This window comes from Vipera berus, assembly GCF_964194415.1.
Source record: "Vipera berus genome assembly, chromosome: 3".
Taxonomy (NCBI): domain Eukaryota; kingdom Metazoa; phylum Chordata; class Lepidosauria; order Squamata; family Viperidae; genus Vipera; species Vipera berus.
Window position 1 is genome coordinate 32,062,207 of NC_138204.1, and position 12,703 is coordinate 32,074,909.

Consider the following 12,703-nt stretch of genomic DNA (forward strand, 5'->3'; position numbering starts at 1 on the left):
TCCTCAGTCAAGCTTGTTTCCCTCCTCTTGTGTGTGTGTGTGTGTGTGTGTGTGTGTGGCAGTCAAGCGTTGTTTCCACGTGGGCCCCGGGCTGCATCCCGGCGACTCCGTTCCCTCCCCTCACCTCCGGGCCGGGCTTCTCTCCGCCCGTCCGCCCGCCGGCGGGCTGGCTGGCTGGCGCTGGGCCCCGGGCGAGGCAGCGAGTGAGCGGGCGAGCGGCGGCTGGCTGAGTTCGGGGCGGCACGGGCGAGCGAGCGAGCGGGCGAGCGGCGGCTGGCTGAGTTCGGGGCGGCACGGGCGAGCGAGCGGGCGGGGGGGAGCGGCGGCTGGCTGAGTTCGGGGCGGCACGGGCGAGTGAGCGAGCGAGCGGGCGGGGGGGAGCGGCGGCTGGCTGAGTTCGGGGCGGCACGGGTGAGCGAGCGGGCGGGGGGGAGCGGCGGCTGGCTGAGTTCGGGGCGGCACGGGCGAGCGAGCGAGCGGGCGGGGGGGAGCGGCGGCTGGCTGAGTTTGGGGCGGCACGAGCGAGCGAGCGAGCGGGTGGGGGTGGAGCGGCGGCTGGCTGAGTTCGGGGCGGCACGAGCGAGCGAGCGGGCGGGGGGGAGCGGCGGCTGGCTGAGTTCGGGGGACAGCGGGCGAGCGATGGGGGGAAAGCGGCGGCTGGCTGAGTTCGGGGGGCAGCGGGCGAGCGATGGGGGGGGAAAGCGGCGGCTGGCTGAGTTCGGGGGGCAGCGGGCGAGCGATGGGGGGGAAAGCGGCGGCTGGCTGAGTTCGGGGGGCAGCGGGCGAGCGATGGGGGGGAAAGCGGCGGCTGGCTGAGTTCGGGGGGCAGCGGGCGAGCGATGGGGGGAAAGCGGCGGCTGGCTGAGTTCGGGGGGCAGCGGGCGAGCGATGGGGGGGAAAGCGGCGGCTGGCTGAGTTCGGGGGCAGCGGGCGAGCGATGGGGGGGGAAAGCGGCGGCTGACTGAGTTCGGGGGGCAGCGGGCGAGCGATGGGGGGGGAAGCGGCGGCTGGCTGAGTTCGGGGGGCAGCGGGCGAGCGATGGGGGGGAAAGCGGCGGCTGGCTGAGTTCGGGGGCAGCGGGCGAGCGATGGGGGGGAAAGCGGCGGCTGGCTGAGTTCGGGGGGCAGCGGGCGAGCGATGGGGGGGAAAGCGGCGGCGGCGGTGAGTTCGGGGGGCAGCGGGCGAGCGATGGGGGGGAAAGCGGCGGCGGCGGTGTGTTCGGGGCGCAGCGGGTGAGGCAGCGGGCGAGCGATGGGGGGGAAAGCGGCGGCGGCGGTATGTTCGGGGGGCAGCGGGCGAGCGATGGGGGGAAAGCGGCGTCGGCGGTGTGTTCGGGGGCAGCGGGCGAGCGATGGGGTGGGAAAGCGGCGGCGGCAGTGTGTTCGGGGCGCAGCGGGCGAGGCAGCGGGCGAGCGAGCGGGGGGGAGCGGCGGCTGGCTGTGGCTTCGGGGCGGTGCTGAGCTGCGCGGCCGCCCTGCCTGCCCCCTGGCCGGTGCCTTCGCCCCGCAAGCCCCCCCGACTTGCCCGGAGGAAGCGGCGGCGGCGCGGCGCTGCGGGCCGGGAGGGGAGGGGGGCGCGGCGGGGGCTGCCCCTCCTGCCGAGGAGCCGAGCCCGGCAGCGTGTGTGTGTGTGTGTGTGTGTGTGTCAGACCCGCAGGAATGGCTAGTTGCGTTTCTCTGTGTGTCAAGCCCCGTGGGCTCGACACACAGGAAGGGGGGGAATGCCGGAATGCCGCTTCCCTACCAGCCATTCCCGTGGGTCTGACACACACACGCACGCACGAGGGGGAGAAACAACGCTGGACTGCCGCCAGCTCTGCAAGGCTCTGCCGCTCCCTTCTCTCAGCAGCCTGTTCCGAACGAAGGGACAGTTCTTTTTTTTTGTTGACTGGAGTATAAGCCGAAGTGGAGTTTTTCAGCCCGAAAAGTGGGCTGAAAAATTCGGCTTATACTCAAGTATATACGGTAATTGAGCATTCATCTGTCCTCTGTTGCGCTATTCTGACGATGTGAAAGCACACACAATGCAGTTTACTTCTCATCTGCCTTAATGCTAAGACTTGCCAAGTTATTAGTTACAAGGTATTTCATCTTGCCTTATTCTGTTTTCTAGGGGGAACCGGTCCACTGTGGGGGGCACCAATAAGAATCAAGCATTAATGAAGGAACTCCAGGATCTTCAAGCAGCAGAACAGCATCTGGACAGCCTCATCCAGATGTGCACTACTCAATTCAAGATACTTACTGAGGAACCTGAAAACAAGGCATATCCTTCTCTTCAAGATAAATGGGAATTAGATGACTTTATCCAATCATAGAGCACAAAACAGGTTCATAGCAGCAAATCTTCTGCAGTAACCAGTAGCAGTAAAGTACCATATCCCAAAGAGGCAGCTGCACTACTGACATTCCTGAATAGGGTGTTGGTACTTTAATTTGTACATCCACACCCTGTGAGTTAATGGAAAATCCCTACCTGGCTGTTGACTAAGGCTCTGAATTGTCAGTGAGGTGGAGGTGTATATGTGTGTATATATCTGAGAAAGAAAGGAAAAGAAGGGTGGTGGTGCATCTGTCAGATGTTTCTTGTTGATTTTTGCCTGGCAGCTCTGTAGCTGAACCTGTTCCTGATAAAGAAAACTGCAATCCACCCTTTCTGGTAAATGAACAGTCTTACATATATGTATATGAGAGAAAACTTCAGCTATCTTTCAATACCCCCCCCAATTTTTTTCTTTGCAATAATGTTCCAATAAATAGGTTTGCATGTTGCATATAACAGGTAAGATGTATGTAATAAGGCCTTAAGTGTACTGAATGAAATTGGTTAATCTCTTCAACATTCAATTCCACAGGGTTAAACTAATGACTGTGCTCATAATTTTAATAAATTGAAATCAGTTTTTAGACACTCTACAAATTTGTGGAGAATTCCACAGATCTCAGAACTGCAAGCCAGAAGACTGAGAGTAACAATTAACAAGGAACTTTTTTCCAACAAAAAGTGTGGATCCTGAACAGATTATTTATTACATAGAAATTGTAGAAGGAAATAATTAAATTTGAAGTAGACTGGCATCAAAATATTAAAAGCAAAGAAATAGAAACAGGCATACAGACGTGGTTATTTTGAATGAGATTAAATCTTCATGCCAAATTAATTGCATCCTGAAATACTGAAGGAAGTAGCTACTCTAAAGCTGTTGTAACCCCAAATGGTTGTTAAATGACTGATCATAAGTCAAGGACTTCTTATATATGTCTTTCCCAATAAGTAGTGATTTGGGCCTGACAGTCCTTCGGGAGAAGGGCGGTATAAAAATTTAATTAAATAAATAAATAAATAAATATTGCTATTCTGTATCTTGACATACATCTTGTGATATTTCTGACAAAACTTGACTGACCATACTTCAGCTTATGTGACTTGCCAAGATCTACGCAACATTGCAGACCCCTCAGAGCAGCTGGTGATGGTGATTAAAGCCCCCCCTGAGACACAGATGCAAGTCTCTGATCCTGCAGAGGTAACCTTCCTGTTTCCAAGAATTACAGAGGCCATTTGGGGCCACTCATGGAATACTTATACACTTAATTTTCAGAATCTAATCCTCTTTACTATGTTTATCCTTTCCATTCCTCATTGGGTAGGAAAGATTTATGCAAGTCCACTCAAGTATAGTATATCTTGAAACAGTATTGCGACTGAGAAATCTAGCCACCAGTATGATAGATTCAGGGAGGCTTGGTTTTTAAATGCAAGATTCTTTATATGTGATTGCTGATCTATTCATCCACCTATCCATCCAATTTTTATAGCTGCCCAGCTCAACCAAATGACTCTTTGAAATATTGATCTTGGCCTCCTTGAATAGTTTCGCTGTATGTCGTTGGGCTACATACACTGTGGAACATTTTACAATAATCAACTGCCACAAAGTTTTATATCCTAGATTAATTAAATGGTGGCTAAGAATGAAATCCTATCCTCTTACTGTGCTGCCCTGTCAGAAAATGTCCTTTTGTAGGATAAGTCACCTGAGGCAATGTTTTGTGCCTAATCTACCAAACAGAACTGGTGAGCTAAGGGGAGAGATTTGTTGACATAGTGAGGTGAGTTTAGGGCATGTGAAATAGAGGCTGTACATCTTGGGTTAGTCTAATAGAATAAGTTAGTATCTATTTGGAGCCAGGAATGATGCACAGAATAAAGGTTTTTGCAGCCCTTTGTTACCCAAGTGGTTAACTTCTAGGTAGATGCAGTGCCTTGTTAACTTATGTTAAACCCAGATATAACAAAATAAAATGCTTCAAGTGGAACTTTTTCTTTCTCATTTTACTATTTTTGATTTTATACATTTCCACCCCCCCCCCAAAGTGTTAAAACTATGAGCGGAGATCATTACAAAATAGAATTTTTTTCGCTCAGATACCGAGATGTACTGGGCTTCTCAAAAATTTCCTTGTAGAATGTAGGAGCTCTTTATTATTGTGAACAATAGTTGCCCCGGGCAGTGAAACAAGTTAAACGAGGCAGATGTTTCAATTTTTTGTCATCTAGTCGTGAAGAGATAAAATTCTGAAGATTTTATAAAACTGATGTTCCCAAAATATTTTCCTAGAAAAGACCTACAGAGGCTTACCACTACTACTCTCACAACAAAAGCTGATGCAGTTTTCTATTATATGTCTCCTCAAATGTTCTTTTCTCCATCTCTGTTAGGCTTTTCAGATTGCTGTGAAAAGTACTCAGGACCCTGTTGATGTGTTCCTGTGCCCAGAAGAGAGCTCTGGTGTCTGTAGTCCCACCAAGAGTCCATTGAAAGTGGCTACTAAGGAACCTTCTTCAGAATCTTCACAAACAACAGCCTCTGTGCTTCTACACCCTTCTCAGGATACAAATTTGCCATTGCTGAGTGGAGACCAAGGTATGTGAATTGTTGCCTTAAGAATTGGCATCCAAGAGTAACTTTGGCTAGCAAGCCTTTTCAGTCAAGATAATTCTGTGCCAAGCTTGTGTTTTGACTGTTATAGCCACGCATTTCCTAAAGTGTGGCCTTTCAGTGGAGAAATATATATATAACCAGGAAGAACACAAAAGCATACTCATAATTGTTTTATCTACAGTATTTTGATTTTGTAGATATAACGCATCATGACATCTGAATATTTTTTTCTGAAGCCTTCATTGCCACCCTATAAAAGAAAAAAAATATTACTACTGGAGCTTCCAGATCATCTGCATTTTAACTATAAGAGTAGCAGAGTGTAGGTGATTAATGTTTCTTCCTCCGATTTTAAAACCGTGCTCACCTTTTTTCCAATCCAGCTTCTTTCAGTATATATTCAGAATGTGGGTTGAATAAATAAGAAGATAATAAGTTTGTTTCACTATATTCCATCCAGGCTGTGGCTTTCTGTCCTGACTATAGATTTCTTAAAGGATACTGAGATGTCCTGGGGTTTCCATTTTTCTGAAGATATTCCGCAGGTTGGCTTGGCTGACAGAATCAAAGGCTTTTCTATAATCGGTGAAGCACATATTGACTTTTTCTTGGTGCTCTTTTGCTCTCAGTTATCCAGCATGCATCCAAAATAATATCTTTTGTTCTCTATTTTTTCCTAAAACCAGCTTAAATGGCTGATGTCTCCCTTTTCATGTCTGGTTCTAATATGCATTGGATGATCTTCAGCGTTATTTGCTAGGATATGAAATTAAGGATATTGTCCAGTAATTTGTGAACTCTGCTAAGTTTCATTTTGTTGTTGGTATTTAGACTGATCCCTTTCAAACTGTTGTTACTCTCTCATTCTTCAAATCTGGTGGCATAGTTTCATTCAGGCTGAGATTATACTGCCAAAATTGAGCTGGAAATGACTGTGCTAAGCCTCTGTTAGGCAAAACAAATTCAGCCTTCAGATCTGTCTAACTTACAGAAAAAATAATTTTGCACGGTAGCAGTTGTAAATGTAATTTATGGCCCCAGTTTGAAGAATGATGCCTGTTTTTATCTTAAGAGAAAGGAATTCCGGTATCAAAATGCCATAAGGGAGGATATTCTATTCTGTGTTTTTATTTCATAGCATTTGCAATATACAAAATATACTATATACAGAAAGGCTTCCACATCTGATCTTAAAATTATGAGCAAGAACAAGCTAGATTTTCAAATGCCCTGGTTCTAAAGCAAATGCATCCTTTTGCAATATGTATGTAAGTAGTTGTTGGTCTTGCATTATTGGTTCTGCACTTCTGTGGAGATGATTATTTTGAATCTTTTTGACAAAAGATATGGAATAAAGAGAGGAGGCATAGAAACAGATGGCATTAGGAGAGATGATATACGAGAGACCAGATAGGAAACAATAAGAGAGGAAATTTAAATGTTTTAAGTATTATTCAGGCTCACATTCTGGTTTTTACCGTATTTTCCGGCGTATAAGACGACTGGGCGTATAAGACGACCCCCTACTTTTCCTGTTAAATTGTAGGGTTTGGGCTATACTCGCCGTATAAGACTACCCCACTGCATACAAAGTCTGCTTGGTTTGGGTGGGTCAGCTCTCTCTCCCTCCCTGCCTGCCCAGCCCTCCCTGTCTCCAAGACGCAATTTTTTTTAAAAAAAATCCCATTTATATCCCGCCCTTCTCCGAAGACTCAGGGCAGCTTACAATCTAAAGCACAAATCAATGTGCTTAGCAATGTACAAAGTACACTTCCGGCATCCAGAGCCTGCCTGCGTTTCTTTAACCTCCACATGCTTCCGACTCTCGACAACTTCAACATTGTAAACCTTGCTGCTGTTAGTATCCTGGGTGACTCTTCTCCAAACCCCCTCTACCCCAACCCGGGTGAAAACGCTAACATTCTCCCAGTGTGTGCCTATCCCTCTCCAACCAACTGCTCCCCCATCCGTATCTGGCTCCAGCGGGCTCGTCCACACGTCCCAGGGCCGCCCTCCAGCAGTCCCCGGTTCCGGTCCATCTGACACCGACGGAAAACAGCCGGCCCTTGCCTCCAGCGCGCAGGCTATAGCATGCAGTCCCGGCACAGGTCCGTCGGCAGGCAAGGGAACAGCTAGCATGTTTTGTAGTGCCCAGGCTCCCTGTACGGCAAGGCAGACTGGGCTGTCCTCCTGAGTGCCTGTGGGGTCCTCAGCAAAGCCCTGCGATGCAGGCACGTGCAAACGCTGTGAAGCAGCTGGTCGTTGGGTTTGCAGAGCCAGGAACCGGCGATCAGCTGATAGTCGGCCTTGCTGATTACGGGCAACCTCCTCCCTTGTTTGTCGGAGCGCTGGGTCATGGAGCGAGCCGTGTGCAGTGGGGGGGTGAGTAGGTGAAGCAGGGCTTGTTTTTGGAATGAGACCCCCTGTGTAGTGTCGGGCCCGCAGGGCTCGACAACAGACAGCAATTTTGTGATTCTCTCCCCCTTCCTCCTCCCATCAATGAGCTGCCGAGGTTGCCTGCATGTGTGTATGTGTGGAGGGGTGTTGCCTCTGGTTTTTCCTGTAACATCGGACAATAAAACCGCCCCTAACCCTAACACCCGGCGTATAAGACGACCCCTGACTTTTGAGAAGGTTTTTTTGGGTTAAAAAGTCGTCTTATACGCCGGAAAATACGGTAATTCATAGGATGTACTGTTAGTTCTACTTCAACCAAAAAAACCTGTAATACCAATCTACTAGTGGGACAGAGAAGTAGTGGGAAAGGTGGCATACCACTTCACAGTGCTTTACAGCCCTCTCTAAGCAGTTTACGGAGTTAGCATAATGACCCCAACAATCTGGGTCTTCATCTCAGAAGGATGGAAGGCTGACTTGAGCCAGTCAGAATCAGAGGGAAGGACAAAAAACAATGGATGGAATCTAATCAAGGAGAGAAGCAACCTGGAATTAAGGAGAAATTTCCCAACAGTTAGGACAATGAACCAGTGGAACAGTTTGCTGTCAGACGTTGTGGGTACTTCATCACTGAAGGCTTTTAAGAAGAAACTGGTCAGTCACTTGTCTGAAATGGTATAGGCCTCCTGCTTGAGCAGAGGGTTGGACTAGAAGATCTCCAAGGTCCCTTCCAACTCTATTCTGATTGAGTGATAGAATCGACCTCCTGGAGTGAGCAGTGAGTTAACCCTGCAGCACTGCATTCTAACCACTGTGCCATCACAGCTCTACTTAGAAAGGCTTGATGGGGGAAAAGCTACAAACAAGAAAGGCAATGCATTTCTCGATACATTTCTGTACCAAGTGAATCTTTCTCTTAAGAGTTTTTCTAAGAAAAAGTTTTTACATTTTGCTTCAAATTATATGTAATTTATTCCTAATTTGTGATAGAGACCAATTCAGATATTTTTGTAGGCGCAGCTGAGCCATGAAAATTGTTTATACTTTCCTAATGGAAAAAAAATATTGTATATTATATATAATTGGAAGATTAAGCAGGCATATGTCAACAAAGCAATTTTGCTTTTGTGTATAGAGAAGGCTTTCTTTGGGATATTCACTTGGGATGAGAGGCACGGGTATATCTATTATGATGGTTACTAAGTCTCTCCTTTATCTCTTGGCAGAACCTTTGTTATCTGGAGAGACTACGCTGCCTCTGAAGTGTCCCGGGGATGATGTAAACCTCTCACCACTGGCTTCCGTGGATGCTTTGCTTCTGCAGGGCAAGGATGACCTCTCAAGTTTTCTGCCCTCTGAATTCATTGCACTTTCACCACCCCAGACTCAGGACTATCACTTTGGGCTTGAGGAGGGTGAAGGCATCAGTGAGCTCTTTGACTGTGACTTTGGAGATTTCACCTCCTTGGATTTTTGAATATCCTCTGATTGGGGAAAGGGGAGCACCACACGGTCAACTCTATCCCCATCCTAGGGGATCTTTTTGCAGCTGACATCTGAACATAATTCCAGGGCTAGTTGTTGTCTTCAGAGCCAGCGTGCTGTAAATCAGATGCCAGGGAAGGAAAATGGCAGCTGTGGTCGGGCATCAGTGACAATGAGAGCACTCAGCTCCTGGAAGGGCTGCCTTTTGCTGGCCATCTCCCTGTAATTGAGGGAGATAGCTGTGAAGCTAATTGCTGCTGTGAATGTTGCAAGCTTGTTTTTGTGACCTGATTGAGAGTCAGCAGGCATCCCCTCAAGCCTGCTGTGCCCAGGCCCAGAGTAGTAATAATACTTAGGAATGGGTGAGTAGTGTCACCTTGATTCTCTGGTGCCATGTTTGGAATCTATAGGGATAGCTGTAGAGATGCTGTTGCAGCAGTCTAGTTATTCTTGTTGAACCACTCCTTTCCCTGAACTTCTCGTTAGACAATACTTGGCTGTGGGCAGGCCCCTTTTTTATCAGGTGCTTAATTTTCTATGTATTGAGCAATTTATCAATCTTGGCTTAGGAAAATACGATGGTCAGAAGCTACCCTTAGAAGAGGGGCCTTTCCATTCCTTTCTCAGCAAACTGGGATGTGTGGCAGAAGCACTGAGCACATTATTGTGAGGGACACCTTTCTGCCAGGCAGCGGTGGGAGAAGGTGACCGGAATGGTACTTCTCAGAACAGTCGTTGATCTGTCCTCTTACAATCCATCTCTACCTGGTTGGATGGCATTTTTACCTTTTACCTTTGCTGGCAATGATAAACCAGAGATTTGCAACTCAGTAGTCAAAGAATGGCCAAGTAGAAGAAAAAGACAACCAACTGGATGGATAGGATGGATGATACAATGGGAGCCTTTTGTTAAACAAGCTGCTCAAACTAGTGAAAGATAATGGGTAACTGGATGTGTTAGAAAAGTGGGTGGGCTTTTTTTGCTCTTTTTTTTTAAAAAAAATATTCTGGTTGAAAAGGAGAAACTGGCTTACAAATATGAGGCACCAAGAATGGTGGGGTGAAGTGTTTCTGGATGCTGATGCAAGCATACTTTTTCTTTTTCCTTGTGAGCCTCACCATAAAGCTTTAAGGAGGGTCCTGTACAGATTATTTATTTATTTTGGGTGTTCCTCACCTCCCACTATGGATATTATTTTGTGGAAAGCCAATTCCCTGGTAGAATATATCTTTATCTATCTGGGGATGGGATGGGTTTTTATTATGGTGATTTTCTTTAATAGTGAGGTGCTCAGTCTGCTCAGCTGTCTTTAGTTTTAGAGCAGACAGCCAACAAGGCAGAGGGGACACTGCTTGTCGTAGGAAATGAAGTTACTGGAACATTTTTGCTTCAGCAGGAGGAAGAGAGGGTTGCTGGCCATTCTCCATGATAGTAAGGGAGGTTAACCCTACACAGTATTGTGAGACAACAAGCAACCAATGCCTTTGTTTGCCCCTTTCCTGTAAAGTGAAGGGGAAAACACTGGCTCTTTTTCCTTATTATCCTAAACTCCATGCTAAGCATAAGGTGTGTCCAGAAATCATGGATTCATATTATTTATTTATTATTTATGTGCCTCCATCCAGTATTCCTGGAAGATAAAGGATAGTGTCAGAGGATTATGGGTGCATGAAGTAGAACTCAACATGTCCAGGTATGTGGAAAGAAACCCTTTAGGTATCTTTTTAGAATTGCTGACCTAGCAAGTGGCAGCAGAGAACCTGGGAAGAAGTAGGTTGTACTTGGAGAGCCTTGAATAGCAAAGAGCTTCAGTGTCTCATCAATATGTTGAGAGAGTATGACTGGTCAAGACAAGTGAACTGAAATGCTATTTATTCATAGAAGATGGACAGCAGGTTCATCTTTTAGAGCAGTATTTCTCACAGTAATTTTAAGATGTGCGGACTTCAGCTCCCAGAGTTCCTCAATCTGAGAACTGAAGTCCATGCATCTTAAAGTTGCTGAGGTTGAGAAACACTGCTGTAGAGAAATATTTTGGTATGTTGAAAGGGAGGGTGGGGAGGGAAACACACATTGTGCTAGGATAAGAGTTTGTGGAAGGAATAGTTTTATTCCAGGTTTATCCATTTTGAGAAGTAGCTTTAGTTGAAGGAATGGGGCTTTCGCAGCAGGTATGGATGCCATCAGGTTGATTAGGAGTACTTCCTAGTGCAGGGGTAGGCAACCTTGGCTCTTTTATGACTCGTGGACTTCAACTCCCAGAATTCCTGAGCCATCCGGCTTAGGAATTCTGGGAGTTGAAGTCCACGAGTCAAAAGAGCCAAGGTTGCCTACCCCGGTCCTAGTGCATCACAAAGCAGTAATTGGTGCTGTCCCTCAGGTGCCTTCTTAGTCCTTTAAGTATTATTTCAGTTCCTGAAACTCACCAAAGTGTGCTCCTACATATTAGGAGGGTATTTTGCTTTATGGAAAAGTAACGATGACTCGGTGTGTGGCTTTGGGTGGGGGTTGTGTATTAGTGTTCTTAATAGATGAGAGAACTACTAATGTAAAGCATTGTGACACCTAGTCCCAAATAATTTAGATTTCACTGGAGCTTTTTTTTTGGACAAGACTAAACAAAAGCATCTCTTAAGTGGGTCTTCTTCAGGCAACACATATAAATATGCTTTCTGAAATAAAAATTAATCAGGCAGCAGATGGTTGTATAAACATATAGGTACACAACATGATTCCTGTCCTCTCTCCTCACTTTTCATCTCTTTCTCAGGTTGCCAGATCCTAAAGCTGAATCAAGTTAAAAATTATCCCTGTGTTGCTAGAATCTGCATAAGGAGAAATGGCTAACTCTCTCCAGACATTGCATTTTCCAAGTTGGACATTTGCAATTAGACTGTCTTCAAGAAACTTCATGCTGTGTTCTCTTAGACTGTACTACTTCAGAATAATAGCTGGCAAAATATGTTCTCTGTAACCAAGGTACAACCTATTTGTTTCAGATACAAACAGGAGAGCAATTTGATCATACGTTAATTACTGATCTCTTAAATGAGCCTTAATCTGGATGCCTTGTGGATTTCCTATAATCTTAAATGTTAGCCAAGGTGGCTGGAGCTGACGGCAGTTTTAACTCAGTTCATCTACAGAGTACCAGAGTTACAAATCTGGATTGCATTTCTGTACATGTTCCCATTCTGACAGGTTTATCTTTTTGAATTGTGGATATCTCTCTCAGTGACTGCAGCAAACAGAGTGACAATCTGTTCCAAAGGACTAGATTTATATCTAGATTTATATCTTTTGATATATCCATTCTGAGCACATCTTGCTTTTTCCAAAGGAGAGACGTGCTGCTTTGGCCAACCTCTTTCTGATGCAGCTCATAAAAAAATCACTGTAATGTACCAGATATTTTTTCTCTTTAACTTATCTAGTGCCGGCTACTAGCTCCCACCCCCCCTTTAGAAAAAAAAGTCTGGTTGCTAGAAAAATAAGGGAACAGATTCCATAAAAGATTGTGTTGATATTTGCCTACTGGAGTACTTTCCTGAACTGATGTTCCATTCTTACTGGTTGGGAACAAAAATAATAATGCTATGATGCCAGGGCCCATTTTCTGGATATATCAAAGCAATAAACCTTGCTGTATTCTTTACATTTTAGATAATTCTTGAATGTATTTCCTTCTTGATAGTGACCTAGAATGTAAGGAGTAGAACATAGTTATCTGTGATAGAATGACAAGCACCCCATAATTGTTACTAAAATTTTATCTTGTAAAAGTCCACGAAGTGGCTTCAGCAAAATGCAGTACACTTTATGGTTCAATAAGCTGAACAGCATTTTCATAATAGCAAATCAGGATTTGAACCCTG

The 12,703-nt window shown here is 46.1% G+C and overlaps 1 protein-coding gene across 1 annotated transcript in view; it reads left to right on the top strand.

Moving 5' to 3' along the window:
* E2F1 (E2F transcription factor 1) overlaps nucleotides 1-10,675 on the top strand; it is a 30,296-nt gene extending 19,621 nt beyond the window's left edge. Inside the window, exons 4-7 of the mRNA XM_081323354.1 lie at nucleotides 2,113-2,264; nucleotides 3,411-3,526; nucleotides 4,723-4,927; nucleotides 8,569-10,675. Coding sequence (XP_081179480.1) covers nucleotides 2,113-2,264; nucleotides 3,411-3,526; nucleotides 4,723-4,927; nucleotides 8,569-8,819 — 724 coding nt within the window. The 3' untranslated portion in view covers nucleotides 8,820-10,675. The remainder of the gene's footprint in view (nucleotides 1-2,112; nucleotides 2,265-3,410; nucleotides 3,527-4,722; nucleotides 4,928-8,568) is intronic.
* The last annotated feature ends 2,028 nt before the right edge of the window (nucleotides 10,676-12,703 follow it).